Source organism: Tyto alba, unplaced genomic scaffold (assembly GCF_018691265.1).
Source record: "Tyto alba isolate M040663 unplaced genomic scaffold, T.alba_DEE_v4.0 Super-Scaffold_21, whole genome shotgun sequence".
In the NCBI taxonomy this organism is placed as follows: Eukaryota; Metazoa; Chordata; class Aves; order Strigiformes; family Tytonidae; genus Tyto; species Tyto alba.
The window spans coordinates 338,326-353,878 of NW_024881295.1; the positions used below are offsets into that span (position 1 = coordinate 338,326).

At 40.2% G+C, this 15,553-nt stretch overlaps 1 protein-coding gene across 4 annotated transcripts in view; it reads right to left on the reverse strand.

Moving 5' to 3' along the window:
• CRACR2A (calcium release activated channel regulator 2A) overlaps positions 1-15,553 on the reverse strand; it is a 73,967-nt gene that overhangs the window by 23,667 nt on the left and 34,747 nt on the right. For all 4 annotated transcript variants that reach the window (XM_042795461.1, XM_032985886.2, XM_032985888.1 and 1 more), the window contains 6 exons: positions 13,980-14,075; positions 10,108-10,295; positions 8,072-8,143; positions 7,035-7,080; positions 6,129-6,220; positions 4,363-4,715 (listed from right to left, as the gene is read on the reverse strand). In XM_042795461.1, the coding sequence (XP_042651395.1) occupies positions 4,363-4,715; positions 6,129-6,220; positions 7,035-7,080; positions 8,072-8,143; positions 10,108-10,295; positions 13,980-14,075 (847 nt within the window). The remainder of the gene's footprint in view (positions 1-4,362; positions 4,716-6,128; positions 6,221-7,034; positions 7,081-8,071; positions 8,144-10,107; positions 10,296-13,979; positions 14,076-15,553) is intronic.

Consider the following 15,553-nt stretch of genomic DNA (forward strand, 5'->3'; position numbering starts at 1 on the left):
AGCAACTCCTCCTCCCAAGTCCCCCTGCCCGTCGCCACGTCCCTTCTTAAATACGTTATCGCAGAGGCGCAGCCGATTGGCTCAATTTCCCAAACAGAAGTGGAGCTGACGTGGAGCTGGGGGAGCTTCGAGAAGCTTCTCACAGGGCGCCGCCCCGATAGCCCCCTCCCCTGCCACCAAAAAACTCCACCACTCACTCAACCCAGGACAGGTACCAAGATCATGGATGGTTCTGGCATTAGTTTGTCGGAGTGGAGGTTGTGAGGAGGGAGAGGACAGAAGGGAAGAGGAGGGAGGGAAAGGCCCTCTGCCAAGCATTTGAGATATAGAATTCCCTGAGACTGCTGAGTTCAAGAAGACATCAGAACTGAACTCACCACCTGAGAGACCTTTGAATGAAGTCTGGCCTTGCAAATTTTTTCTACAAACATACTGAAGCCTTACAAAAAGAAACAGAAGAATGCAGAGCTGCACTTCATGGGGAAAAAAAAATAAAACCTCAAGCTGCTTAACTTCACTTTTCCTAAACAGTCCTTTACACATAAGTCTATGCATACATTTTCCACAGTTACCACTCCTTTAGGTTGAATTTCCCTTCTTTGCACCTTCAACATGTATCTGCAGTATATTTCCATCTCCCACTTCACACAATGGCTTAGGGGACAAAAATACACTTCTCTTTCATGATCTGGGCTAATAGCCCATTACAACTATATAGAGATTGTGTATCTCCTTGTTCACTTCTTTTCTATTAAAATCCCAAACTCCACTGCAACTATAGGCTGCTAGTAATACACATGTATCACACACACATTTTCAATTCTGCTGAAAAACATTTCCAGCTTATTAGTCTGCATGCTTTGGGAAATAAAATAAGCCAACATACAATCATCAGCTTGGCACCATTTTCACAGTGCTTCTGAGAACAACAACTAAATATATGGACTACATGACCTGAAACACCTTGTCCCTGGTGGTCATACATACCTCAGTAGCACTAAGACTCAGAGACACCAGAGGCCTTCAGCAAAACTCTCAACATAATAGGCAGCCATTTTTCACTGAGATGTATCAGGTCCACCCATGAAAATAACCTTTATTAAAACTTGATTCTAAAACTGCATCTGAACACTATACTAAGGGATGAGCTACTTCATAGTCTGCTTCAACAAAGTGCTGATGGAAAAATGGAATAGCAGTGGGATATAAATTTACTTTAGTTCACAGTGCAGTCTGAAAAAATCTTCTATAGATGTGTCTTTTCAGTGGCCTTCATATAAACAGTAGCCAGGTCAAGTAACATACTTAGCTTTTGTATAATTTAACACAAATGTGGAAGATGGCAGGCATCAACATAGTAGTTCATATTCCGTACTGAAAGAACAGAGGGGAGAGGAATTGCATCTCAGGCAGAGGTTTTGGACAGAAAATCTTGCTTTAACTTCCATATTGGTTCCTTCAGGTATTTTCCCAATCACTTTTCTACTTATGCAAATTGCAGCTTCATTTTCAGAGCCACTCAGAAAAATGCTCTACCTGACTGTTAACTCCTGGATGAAAGAGCAGCTGCTGGCCTCACGTACTGCTGCAAATTTCATTCTCTAAAAGAAGAAAAAATTTACATTGGTTCTACTCTCCTCTAAGATGTGGTAGGTCATAAAGGATTAGTAGCTAAATGACTGTGAATGTATGGTGAATAGGAATTCTTAATGCCAGCTAGGAGCCTGAGTTCAGTATAGTAAACAACGAGATAATGGAATGAAATAATACAAGGACATGTAGACTACCGGAACAGAAATGACGATGAATTGAAAAATGCATCTTCCTAGTGCAAAACAGAGAATGACAAGACTTCATATCTGAGTGAGCTACATCTGTAACAACTAAATGGAATAATTTTGCCTACTTTGCACAAGTATTTTTAGATCCTACACTCCTTTATACTGCAGATCCTTTGAGCAGCAAAACATGAGGAGAGAGAAGGACTGGCTGCAGAAGACATATGGCCCTGAGACTCACACCTTATAACTCATAAGGCAGCAAACAGGGAGTTGTCATTTTCTGAAGTTTTCTTCAGCTCCAGTTGAGGATTATATGCAGATCTGCCCTGAAAAAACTTATGAATTGAATACCACTTCTCCTAGCCCAGGCATACTGTGAGGAGAGAGAATCAGTGTGTGAGCACTATATGGAACAAGATCACTTCTTATGTCTAAATCTTATGGTCAAAAAGTGGTGATCTCAAGGGTCATCATTTAGGAAATGCAAAGTTATATGAGAAATTCATCAGACAACAGCTGATGTATGGAAGGAGACGAATCATTACTCACACAAAATGGCAGTGTTCAGACACACAGCCTAGCGACTGCACTAGGCAATGGAATGCCATCAGTTGAATAGTCATTGGCAGGGCTAGACAGCAGGCCAAGAGGACCATGCACATATTTCAGTGCCAAATGGACAGAGAGTTTATCAGAAAGGTCTATTCTGCTGTGGGTTTTTTGAGCTAAATTTAAAAAAAAAAATTAAAAAACAACCCAAACTAAGGGCTGGGCTAAGACACTGACATTTCATAGGAAAAAAACCTGGAATTCCCAGTTCTAAGTGAACTTTGGAATGAACCTCTTGTTCACCATCAGAGTGTTTCTCTAGAAACTGAAATAAAATGTTTTCAGCAACCAGGCAGGAGACACTTTATCATTTTTTCACTCCCCTCCCTGCTTGCTTTCAATTGTTTCTGGGGGAAAAAAAAAAACCAAAAACCCAAAACAAACAAGCAAACAAACAAACAAAAAAACTAGATCTGAGGGAATGCCCAGTTCCTACCTGGCTGAGAGGATGTGGTTTCAAGAGGCATGACTGCTGAAACAGAGCAGGCAGGACAAGTTTGTCCTAGCTAGATTTGATGACCTACCTAGCCTCTGCTGCCCTAAAGTCCAATGATGCCATATTTAAAAAATGTGATATAAAATAAGTCATATAGCAAGCAAAAAGTATGCATTGTATTATATCATTCAAAGTGTAAAGCTCTGTTCTGTATCCTAGACTTTTTATTAAAATGTACCACTTACAAGTTATTATGTAACCATGGCATAGTGCCATTATAATTTTTAAGCTATGATTGATTCTTCTAACAGAACTATATAATTACAACCAAGCATACCTATTTTTCTTATATTTTAATCTTTTTAATATGTGCTTCAGGAATCTAAAAATGAGTAATATTTAACAATGATACTAAAATTAGAAAACAAGCACAGTTAGCTCTGGAGCAATATCAGTACAAGAAGGACTTTGGACTCCAAAGAAATGTACCTTCCAGAATATTAAGGATTATTACTGCATTGTTAACTTGCACATATAAGCTAGAGCTGAAAAAAAACAACTGGATTTCAATTTACTAATTAAAATTTTTCTCAAAAAATGATTAAAAAGTAAAGGTATGTGCTCTCATTATTTCTCAGATTGTGTAACAGCTACCAAAGCTGACTCAAAAGTATCAGAATATGAGAAATGTCACTTGTTGGCAAAAAAAAACCAAATCAACTTCTAAAAAAATGAGTTGCTTCTTTTTATAGACAATTGCTACCTTTCAGTGATCTTGTGTATTACAAGGCTTAACTTCACTTTTCCTAAACAGTCCTTTACACATAAGTCTATGCATACATTTTCCACAGTTACCACTCCTTTAGGTTGAATTTCCCTTCTTTGCACCTTCAACATGTATCTGCAGTATATTTCCATCTCCCACTTCACACAATGGCTTAATTTGTCATGCTTTAACTTAAAAACAGAGAACTAAATAATTTTAGATTCTAAGAATAATGTATTACCCTTCAACACCATTTCATGTTTTCCAAGGTTCTTTACAATAGAATAAAATAGTTCCAGTTGGAATGGACTACAGAGACCATTTAGTCCAACTGCCTGACCAATTCAGGGACGACCAAAAGTTAAAGCATAATATTAAGGGCATTGCCCAAACATCTCTTAAACACCGTTAGGCATGGGGCATCAATCACCTTTCCAGGAAGCCTGTTCCAATGTTTGACTACCCTCTCAGTAAAATGTTTCCTAGCGTCAGTCTGAACCCCCCCTGGCACAGCTCTGAACCATTCCTATGTGTTCTATCACGGGATCTCAGGGAGAAGAGACCAGCATCTCCCTCTCCACTTCCCCACCTCAGGAAGCTGTAGAGAGCAATGAGGTCACCCTCAGGTGACAAACCCAGAGTCCTTGGCAGCTCCTCACAGTACATGCTTTCCAGCCCTTCCACCAGCTTTGCTGCCCTTCTCTGGACACATTCAAGGACCTTCACATCCTTCTTAAACTGTGGGGTCCAGAACTGCACACAATACTCACAGTGAGGTCCTCCTTGCCCCCTTACATTTGACAGTGTTTCCTTCCCTACAGGCTGCTCTCTAGAAGATGATGGTGAGCGTTCCATTGATTGTTCTGTGTTTTTCTCATCCATTTCCATCTCAGAAGAAGTATTCTCATCTTCTCCAGTCCACCTGTTCAGCTGCTTATCAACCAGCCTGTCAAGAAGCTGGGGTAGGTGATCTTCCTCAATTGATATTATTCTTTGGAGATGCAATGCTTTAGACATTCTTCCAGTGGCTCCAGCATCAGACTCTACAGAGAGAATTCCATTCAGTCCAGCAGAATCGCTTCTCTTTGAGTTACAGAAAATATCATCTTCTTCAAATGAATGGCTAGACAGAGAAAAAAGTACATCATAAAAATATATTGGAGCTGGATTCCTATTGTTTTATTCTAGTGTAAGTGAATTTAATTTCCTATGTTTTTTATTACTCACAGTAGGCATAGCAGATTCAGTCCAATGTCTACTGAAAAGTGAGCTCATCATATAATGTGTGTGTGTGTATATATATATATATTATATATATATATATGGTGTGCTTGGTAATTATAAGCATCATAGGGAAAACTAGTAACTTACGGGGAAAACCTGATCCAGAATACAAAACATAAAATTAACCTCATTTCTAACCTCATGGCTAAAGTAAACTTCTCTACTGTGATTCCCTCCTTCCCTCCCCCTTCCGTCTGGAAGAAAAAAATAACCCTCCAACTCAGACCCTGTCTACATGTAATCTAATTCTCTCTTTAGCAGGTAGGAGGGAGATGGGCTTGTACAATATGGATGAAAAAAAGGCTAAGTGGGGATTCAACAGAAGGGAGAGTGTAGGTAAAACAGATCCAGAGTCTTCTCAGATGTGCACAATGACCACAGATAAAAGTTGCAATATGAGAAATACTGACTTGATACAGGAAACAAAATTTCTTCATGAGACAGGTGCAGCACAGGAATGGGTGACCAAAGAGGCTGTGAGACTTCCATTCAAATATTCAAAAACTCAGCTGAACAAGGCCCTGAACAACATTATCTAGCCTTGGAGTTACCCCTGTTTGAGCAGGAGACTGGACTAGAGACATCAGAGGTCCTTCCCACCCAAATTTTCCTATGATTTTTGTTCCATAAATGCTTTTGCCAGTTATGTTTCATTTCTCAGTACTGAACTCACTAAACTGTGTTTCTGAAAGATTTCCCTCCTTACAGTTAATGACCCAGTGACTGCAGGGACATTGTCTTAGCTGCTATTTCAAAGTGAAATACTGGTCCTTCCAGCTCCTCTTGCCTCAAATTAAACATGCTAATATTTCATTGAGATCACCATCTTGTTCCTGTTGAGTTCAAGTTTACAGTCACACAGTTAAGAATTAAATTCTCCATGTTTTGCTACTTCCACATCCCATAATTTACAGCAGGACTGCTGTCCTGTACAAGGAGAGGGGAGGAGGTATACTCTTTCCAGGAGTTACCAAGGACATTGTACCACATCAACACGGCAAGCTTTTGCACCTCCCAGCATAGACTCATACACAGTAAGGAAGACTCTTGCTTTTGGGGACAGTACATTTTTTTTATGTGACAATTTGTCTATTTCCAAATTTCTTAAAGAGTACAGTAATTTTACAGTGACAGACACTTTAGAAATACATGCTTTGAAAAGTCCAAAGGTATCTGAAAGAAAACATTCCACATCTTCTGTCTATAGGCCTCATAGTACTCAAACAGGGAATACATGAAAAAAAGTTCTTACCTGTTAGGCAGCATCTTGCCCTCTATGTATTTCCCAATAACAGACCATGATCTTTGCTTCCAGCTTGCTTCTGGAACACTTACTTTGCATTTCTGCAGAAATACAAAATACTTCTTATTAATTTGTTCCTGCTGTTCATTATGGTTATTGCCTTCATTCTTTATGCTTAAATAATGCAATGAATATAAAAGAAAAAAAAATTAGAAAAAATCCTAGAGGTATAAATGCTTCAAAATCCTGATTGATAAACAATCAGAACATGGAAACACCAGATCCTGCAAGAATTCACCTGCTTTGTAAACTAAGTGGACCACAGTAAAACAGCATAATGTAATGAAAAGATGTAAATAGATATATTTTTTACACCAGAAGCTTCCTGTGGGACTAAGAACACAAACAAGTGCAAACTAAGTGGCCTTAGTCTCCTTAAGCCAGGGCACTTCTGGAACATTTTAGGGGACTATTCTCTGCTGATAGATGAAAAGTTAATGTGATCTGCTCTTACCCAGTATCAACAGGTTTCAGGTACTGATCCAGGTACTCAAATATTGTACTGTTGTATAAATGTTTCAGGATATAAGCTACTCTTGACTGTATAGATGAACAGAATTTAATTGTTCAATTTTTAGGCGATTTCATCCTCTCATCCTTAGCTTCTTATAAAATACATTAATCTCCTTCAAGATAGCTCCAACTTTATAATTCTAAAGATGTAGCCCTTAAAATTGTTCATCAAATTTAAAAATCTTATTCTTAAGTGAGAAAAAAGACAATATAAATTAAGAATTAGGCAATATTTAAGTAGCACAAGAGTCTGTCTGCTGCACAGCCTTCCGATACCCTTCTCTTGAGGCTGTTCTAGTATGTATTTGCCCAGCACTGTGTTTGAAAATAATAGTTCTTTACCTGTAAAAATATGTCATGTTCATCTCTGAGATGTTTGTTCCTCTCCCTGCAAAGAGAACACAAATAAAACAAACACTGAGGCCAAATATTTAGAACTGCTGACTTTTCTACTCAACACTAACAGACTGGCCAAATAGTTGACAGTGTAAAAGGCAAGACAAATGCACTTTAATTTGGCATATCTCCACCCTTGATCATGCTTTATTTATATTCTCACCATAGCAAGTTCCCTGTCTGGGCCATTGAATCTCCAGCAGGACTATGTTGAATAAAGCCAGCTGGCATTTGGCCCTAATTTTGTAGTTTATCAAAACAAATGCCTTAACACATAGAAATCAGTTCTGGTCAATATGCCTTCACTTACTCCAAATTGGAATGTTTAATGTCCTTCAGGAACAGACTGCTCCAGTGACTCCAGTGAGTCCCCCATGGGCCGCAGTTCCTGCCAGAAAGCCTGCTCCTGCATGGGCCCCTCTCCGTGGGCCATTGCTCCTGCAAGGAACCTGCTCCTGCATGGGCCCCTCTCCGTGGGCCATTGCTCCTGCAAGGAGCCTGCTCCTGCATGGGCCCCTCTCCGTGGGCCATTGCTCCTGCAAGGAACCTGCTCCTGCATTGGCTCTGCACAGGGTGCAGGAGCATCTCTGCTCCAGCACTTGGACCATCTTCTCCCCCTACTTCTTCATTGACCTTGGTGTCTGCAGGGCAGTTTCTCACACATTTTTTCCTTAGTCATCTCTCTCAACTGCTGCACCGTGTTTTCTACCCTTTCTTACACAGACTTTCCCAGAGGCCACCACCTTCTTGGCTGAGGGGCTCAGCTATGACCCTGTGATGGGTCCATTGGATCTGGCTGGAACCAGCTGTGTCTGGCAAGTGGGAGCTCCAGCCTCTCCTCTTTGGCATGGAGGCTGCCCCTGCAACACCCCACTGCCAACACCTGGACACCTACACCCAGTACATATCCTACCATAATTTCATTCTTCAATGTACCTCTTTAGAATGATGCAAGAAGTTCCTGAATGTGAGGTCTACATTACCTTAAAAAATCTAGCTGCTTCAGAAGTCCTGACTTCTCTCTTTCTAAGGTTTCTGTCACTCGGTACACCTCCCTGTAATGAAAATAAATAAAAAAAATTGTTCTAACCACAGTAACAACACTGCTAAAATGTTTCCTCTGGGAGTATCCACATTTGAGACTTCAGCTTCTCCAAACCTGTAGACTTTATTCTGCATGAATGGTTACTAATTTTAAAAAAGTTTATTCAGTATAAGGCCCACAGTACCACAACAGTTTGAGTTAGCAGAGGAAAGAATAAACGTTCTTTTTAAAAAAATTATACCTTAGTCATTTCTTTGACTTGAGAGTTTAATATATGCTGATACTGGCACTTGCATCATTCAGAGAAGACATATTGCTGAAATTCTTCTCACTCATAGCTACTAAAGACCATGCAGTATTCTATCCAAAATTACGAGTTTATCTTGCTGCTGGAACCATATGTCAGGCTCACACATCTACAATCCCTACAGTTTATTTTCAGTTCCTGACTTTTAACAGTTATGCAGCCTTAAACATTGGACACAGCATTTTAGATTTTTACACCATTTACTTAGACTTAACACAATTTGGTGTCTGGCCTTAACTATTTTTTGCCTTTCAGCGAAGCCTCAAGGTCTTCCTGTGCACATCCTGAACATTACACCTGCTTCAACAGCTTAGGTCTTACCAGACTGATACAGATGTTTAAAGCAACACTGCAGATGCAGGTGAGTAGGGCTGAACTTTAATTCCACAAAACACTATTGAACCCAAAGTGCTTTGTAAATGCACTCTGACCACTGGGCAGATTTCCTCTGTAGCTTTAAAACCAGATCATTCCACAGTATTTGCTCTGGATCTGAAAAGAGAGGCCTCAACCACCCTGAGGAGAAATATTTCTACTCTACTTCCAAAATGTACAACAAACAGGCAAGCTTAAAAACAATGCTCTAAATGCAGTGGCCATTAACAATCATTTATCAACAAAGTTCATTATTTATACCCTAAATAAAAATTAAATTTGTGATAGCTAAATAGAGTTTGTCACAAAGCTTAACAGAAGAAGAGTATGACATTTGATCTAATTATTCTGCTTAATGCTGAAATATGCCAAATAGCCACAGCTCTGAGTTACATAGTTCATTGTTGAAATTGCACAGATTCTGGAAAGATATGCACCACAGACTGAGATCCATGTGCTCTCCATTGGCAACAAGAGGTTTTTTACAGGTCCCTGAGCATTTTTTTAAAACTATCTTACACTGAATGGACTTCAATGAACATCTCTGCCAATTACAGTTTCAGGGTAATGTAACATTTGCTTTGTGCAAAAGGCTGAAGCAAGGCAGGTAGCTTGATCTATGACTTAAAGGCCATTTTTATCCCTCAAAATATGAATTGCAAATATTTATTCCTGAATATTTTTTAATTCAAAGTCAGAATCTGAAATCCAAAATATTTGAACTGAAACCCCCAAAACGATGGTTCTGGATCATCATAAGGCCTAGTGTAAATTGTGATTTAGTTTCATAAGCTATGTTTCATTTTATTTTGCTGGCCACACTCCTTGGTCAGAAATAATATACTAGACTTGCTTTTGATGAAGAAAAGAAGCCATCTTGGCTGTCTCATAGCCTGAGTACATGCTGAGAAGCAAGTTTCAGACAGACTTAGCTTTGAGGATAATGGGGCATCATATGCCACAACTGTAATTTCTGTAAGGAATCCCATTGATATTTCAAAATTAAGCCATACTTTTTAACCAATTAAACTGATTTTTAATTCCATACACTCTCAACAAATGGGAGGTGGGGGGTGGGAGAACACTGACATTTTGAATAAATAGCAGAAGATTCTGTAGAAGCCATATATGCTACAGAAAACATGCTGAATTATTTGAGGGAAAATTACTAAAATTGCATTTGGTTTTGCTGCTGGGTTCTGTTTATGACACAAACTTAAATCACAGCACTGAATACTCTGAGAAGGAGTCTCAGAGCAAATGCACCAGAACCCTTGCAGCTGGAGACTTACATTTCTTTCTCCTCATGTAGTCTTGATGCCTCCACCTGAAGCACCTGTAACTGCTGTTGAGCCAGGCTTAGTTTGTGAGATGTTCTCTCCAGGTCTCTCAGCAGCTCCTCGTTAGTCAGCTTCAGCTTGGTGTTCTCTACTTTGGTTTCTTCTTTGCGACTGAGAAGTTCTGTACGTTGCTGCTCTAACTGAGATGGAAGAAAAGAGAACAGAAAGTATTATAACTAATTGAGGCATCCTGGTTTTGAACATTTCAGTTCAAGTCTTAGAGGTTAGTTGAATAGGGAAGCTATTTCTGTCAAAGCCAACATATGAATAAAGTGCTCTTCCACTGCTCTGTATGCAGACATAATTATGTTACACAAAAACAAAGCTATTCCACTCTATGATTGAATTTCATCCAGTTCAAAAATGCACCAGAACAAACCACAAAAAAGGTGTTTACAGACCAGATTTACAGTACTTGGTTGATATTCACAACTGCTATTTTAGACAATTTCCCACAATGACAAGGCCTACACAGAGTGATTCAGAGTTCTGCCTTAAAACTGTTAGACTTAAATCTGGCAGCTGATAAACTGTCCCATCCCCAGTAATATCAACAAGCTACCACCTCAGCTAAATCCACTGAGAAGCATGAATTAGAGCTTTTTATTCACTTTTATATCCACTCTCCAAAGTATATATAAGGGAAAGATGTGCCTTCCCTGTGAAACAGATAACAGCAGATGACAATGGTTTCTGGTGTGTAAAGAATTTCCACCTGCTTCTCCCTGACTGAGCAAATTAAGATGACAGAACAAAATTTAAGACAACTAAAATTAATTCACATCATATTACGGAAGGCACTGCTGATCAGAAGATATAAAAGCTTACTTTATTCTATTTTATTTATTTTTATTTTTTATTTATTTATTTTCAGTATGCATTTTAAGGGATGTAAAATGCACTAGGACCATTACGATGATACCAGTTCAACATTCCAGATCTAAGATACAACATATATTTTGTTAGAACTCTCATTTTGCACATCCCAACAAGCAGAGGTCACCAACCCAAAATCCGTCCTTACCCAGCTCTACCAGTCTGTTCACACAACACTGCTGTTCTAGTCTTGGTTTTGAATGCAACCTTAAGCCCCAGGCACATGGAAAACTAGGTGATTGGTAAAAAAAATCTTTTGTTGAAAGCTTTTGACACCGTCCCAACATGACATTCTTGTCTCTAAATTGGAAAAACATTGTTTTGACATGTATCTGACAGATAGACCACTCAGTAGATAAGGAATTGGCTTGATGATCACACTCAAAGAGTTGCAGTCAACAGCTCCATGTCCAAGTGGAGAGCAGTGATCAGTGTTGTTCCTCAGTGGTCAGTATTGTGACCAGTGCTGTTTAACGTATTTGTTGGAAACAAGGACAGTGGGATTGAATGCATCCTCAGTAAATTTGCCAATGACACCAAGCTATCTGGTGTAATTGATATGCTGGAAGGAAGGGATGCCATCCAGAGGGACCTTGACAGGCTTGAGAGGTGGGCCTGTGCAAACCTCATGAAATTCAAGAAGGCCAACTGCAAGGTCCTGCATATGGGTCAGGGAAATCCCATGCACAAATACAGGCTGAGCGAAGCATGGATTGAGAACTGTGCTGTGGAGAAGGACCTGGGGCTATTAGTGGATGGAAAACTGAATATGAACCAGCAATGTGTGCTCGCAGCCCAGAAATCCAACTGTATCCTGGGCTGCATCCAAAGAAGAGTAGCCAGGAGGTTGAGGAAAGTGATCCTCCCCCTCTACTCCGCTCTCGTGTGACCCCCCCTGCAGTACTGTGTTCAGCTCTGGGGCCACCAACATAATAAGGACACAGACCTGATGGAGTGGATCCAGAGGAGGCCACAGAGATGATCAGGGGGCTGGAGCACCTCCCTTATGAGGACAGGCTGAGAGAGTTGAGGCTGTTCAGACTAGAGAAGAGAAAGCTCCAGGGAGACCTTATAGTGGTCTTTCAGTACTTAAAGGGGGCCTACAGGAAAGATGGGGAAGAACTCTTTATCAGGGAGTGTAGTGATAGGATGAGGGGTAATGGTTTTAAACTGAAAGCGGATAGATTTAGGTTAGATATAAGGAAGAAATTCTTTACTGTGAGGGTGGCGAGACACTGGAACAGGTTGCCCAGAGGAGTGGTGGATGCCCCCTCCCTGGAAGTGTTCAAGGCCAGGTTGGATGAGGCTTTGAGCAACCTGATCTAGTGGAAGGTGTCCCTGCCCACAGTAGGTGGGTTGGAACTAGATGATCTTTGAGGTCCCTTCCAACCCAAACCATTTTATGGTTCCATGAAAACACAAGTAGAAAATATTTTCTGGCTGGGATTGTGAAAGGTCAGGAACAAGAGTAGAGTAGAAGTACTTACTTCAGCAGCAGCACTAGCTTAATATATTTGCTAAACTGTAGCCTCAGCAGGCTCCCAGTTCATATGGAACACAGATTAGCTGGGCATCAAATAACTGCTGAGCAACGTTGGTTATACTGATAAATTACTTCAGTTTCTGAGTATTGCTTCCAATCCTTGACATAATGAAGGTACTTATTCTAAATAAAAGACCAGATGCTTCAGGTACTAGAAGACATGACTTTCTTATCCAGAGGAGTGGTTTGGGGAGAAGCAAAAAGTACCTATACAATCCTTTAAGTAATGTCAAACACTACTTATAAAGCATTCATTTAAAGCCTATAGGCTCTAGCTGCTTATTGAAGCTGCAGATTGGCTCCCATACTCATCAAGTAGATGAAAATTGACTAGAAAAGAATCATGGCCCATAGACATTCTTAAGAAAATCTAAGCAACAGAGAGAATTAACCAATTAAGACAGGTCAAGCAAAGACACAGTAACTGTGTATACTCTCTTTTTTTGACAAAAATGGGAAGTAAAACTCACAAGATTAAAATCGAGTAAAGAACTGGGATTGTCCAATACAATCAAACTGTTGCTGAAGACAGATATTGCTGTCCCTCAAAGAAACATACTTCCCAGGACTGGAACTCCCAAGCATTGATTCCAGGAAAATAAATTTTGCATGTCTTTTATAAACATATTCTACAGAGGGAGTTAGTTTCACAGCAATCCATTTCTGCCCTTTAAATTCTAGTGCTACCTACTTTCCCTATCACTAGTCTTTCATGCACTGACCTTGGTGACTTTACAAGTTCACACATGCAGAAATCCTCTGCTTTCCCAAGCAGGCCATGCATTTTAAGAAATAAAACACATCAGGCTTTAATATGGAAACTTGACAAGCTGTTATCATACAAGAGAACCATGCACTGCTATAAAACTGTTATCCCAGAGAGATATATTAGAAGCAGGTTGTTCAGGAGGGAGCATTTCAAATTCATACTGCTGAATGATCCAAAACAAGTAAATGTGTAGTTGGTACAAACTTCGAGAAAAGTTGTACACTCTAAGACCCAAATCATTATTCTCTGCTCTTGAGCTGTCTGGGCATTAAACCAGTTCCTAGCACACTGAAGGCAGTGGAATTCTGCTATATTTTCACAGAATTAACCTCGTACCTGGGGAGAATGCCTGGAGCATTTTATTTTCATTTTATCATATAAAAGGAAAACTGCTTTAGAAACAGAGGGTAACATTTTTCCCAAGCACATGCATATGTCTAGCATTCATAACTCCATTTTTAAATTTACTCAGATATCTACACTCATGACAAAAAAGCAACAGAGGGTCACAGTTTGGCAGAACCACATCACACCAACTTGCATTTCTGCGGCCTAAAATAGTACCTAAAGAAAATCATATCAACAAATAAAAATTATAATTTTTTTATCATATGTCTGAAGGATATCAGTTAATACCCCTTCCTGGTTTTGAACCAATTGTTCCAGTTCTTGTTCTTTTGACAGAAGCTTGCACTCCAGTTCTTGACTGTAGGACTGAAACCTCTCTGTGTCCTGCAAAATTCAAAGAGGAAACAGATTAACGGAGCAATTGTGTCAGCAGGAGACATAAGGAATCAGGCACGAAAATAACATGCAAGTTTTTCACAATGAACATAAAGAGCTACTAACAGAACTCAATTTAGGGATGGTATCACTATGATTCTAGACTCGGAGCTTCTGTAAACTGGTGTAGTCCAGCAATTTCAATGACTGCAGTTGCTACAGGACGCACTGATTGCACATGAGTAGGTATCAAGTCTACAAAGTGGAGGCAGAAGTCTTCTATCTTAGGCATGAGCCTTAGGAGCTAAGCCAACCTAAATCAATGAATCTAGAATGCATCCTCCTACTTCCAGCTACACATAACCTTATCCACTTATATGCTAGCAGTCATGCTCATCTGTTGCAGTGGTGAGCTGTTTCAGAGAGCTAAACAAGCAGAAAAACAAAACAAAACAAAACGGAAAAAAAAATTAATACCTTTCTGCACATTTGGCTTGCTGAACCAGAGAACTGCTGACACAGAGAAGTGATGAGAATGCATTGATGGAAACAACCTAGACAAATTTAAATTATTATGGAGTCATACTGTAACTCACATACAAGATATTAGGATTCACATGGGAGATACAGGCTACTGACACACAGCAGAGCTACTCAAGTTAAGTAAAAGAAACAATACCTGCTACCTTTAAACTCCATCACTAACAACAATTTGTCACTGATGTTCCACTGGTATAAGCAAGTGATCTGGGCTTCAGGCTCTGCCATTCACTTAGCAATTATATCAACCTGCCCACTCTCTAAGTATCCTGCAATCACTGGGAACTACCAGTTCTATTTGGGATTATTCCTTCAAAAACTCCTTGGCTGAGACACATTGTCATACCATCCCTAAGTAAAATCATGTTCCAGCAGTTCACATCAGCTGAAAACCTGTCTGCCGTGGTTTGAGCCTGGTCGGCAGCCAAACACCACACAGCCACTCTCTCCCCCTTCCATTCTGGCAATGAGAAGGGACAGATAAGACAGGCTTGGGGTTAGAGATAGGACTGGGAGGGGCAAATCCCCCATTATGGTCATGAGCAAAAGGCAGACTCATTAGAGGAAGGAAAAAAAAAAGAACATTCATTTATTACAGACACTAACAACACGTAACAGAGTAGGACATTGCCACACCTTGAGAACACCTTCCCCCCACCCCTCCCTTCTTCCCGGGCTCAGTTCTGCTCCCAATATTTCTACCTCTTCCCCCAGCAGTGCAGGTGCAGGGAATGGGGGGGGTGCAGTCAGTGCTACTGCTTCTTCCATCTTCAGTGGGGGAAGCTTCTGGAACTTATTCCCCCTGCTCCAGCGTGGTTCCCCTCTCACAGCAGACAGTCCTCCACAAACTTTCTCCAACATGAGTCCCAACCACGGGCTGCAGCATTTCCTGACACTGCTCTGGTGTGGGTCACCAACTTTCTCCAACTGGAGTCCCTCCCACGGCT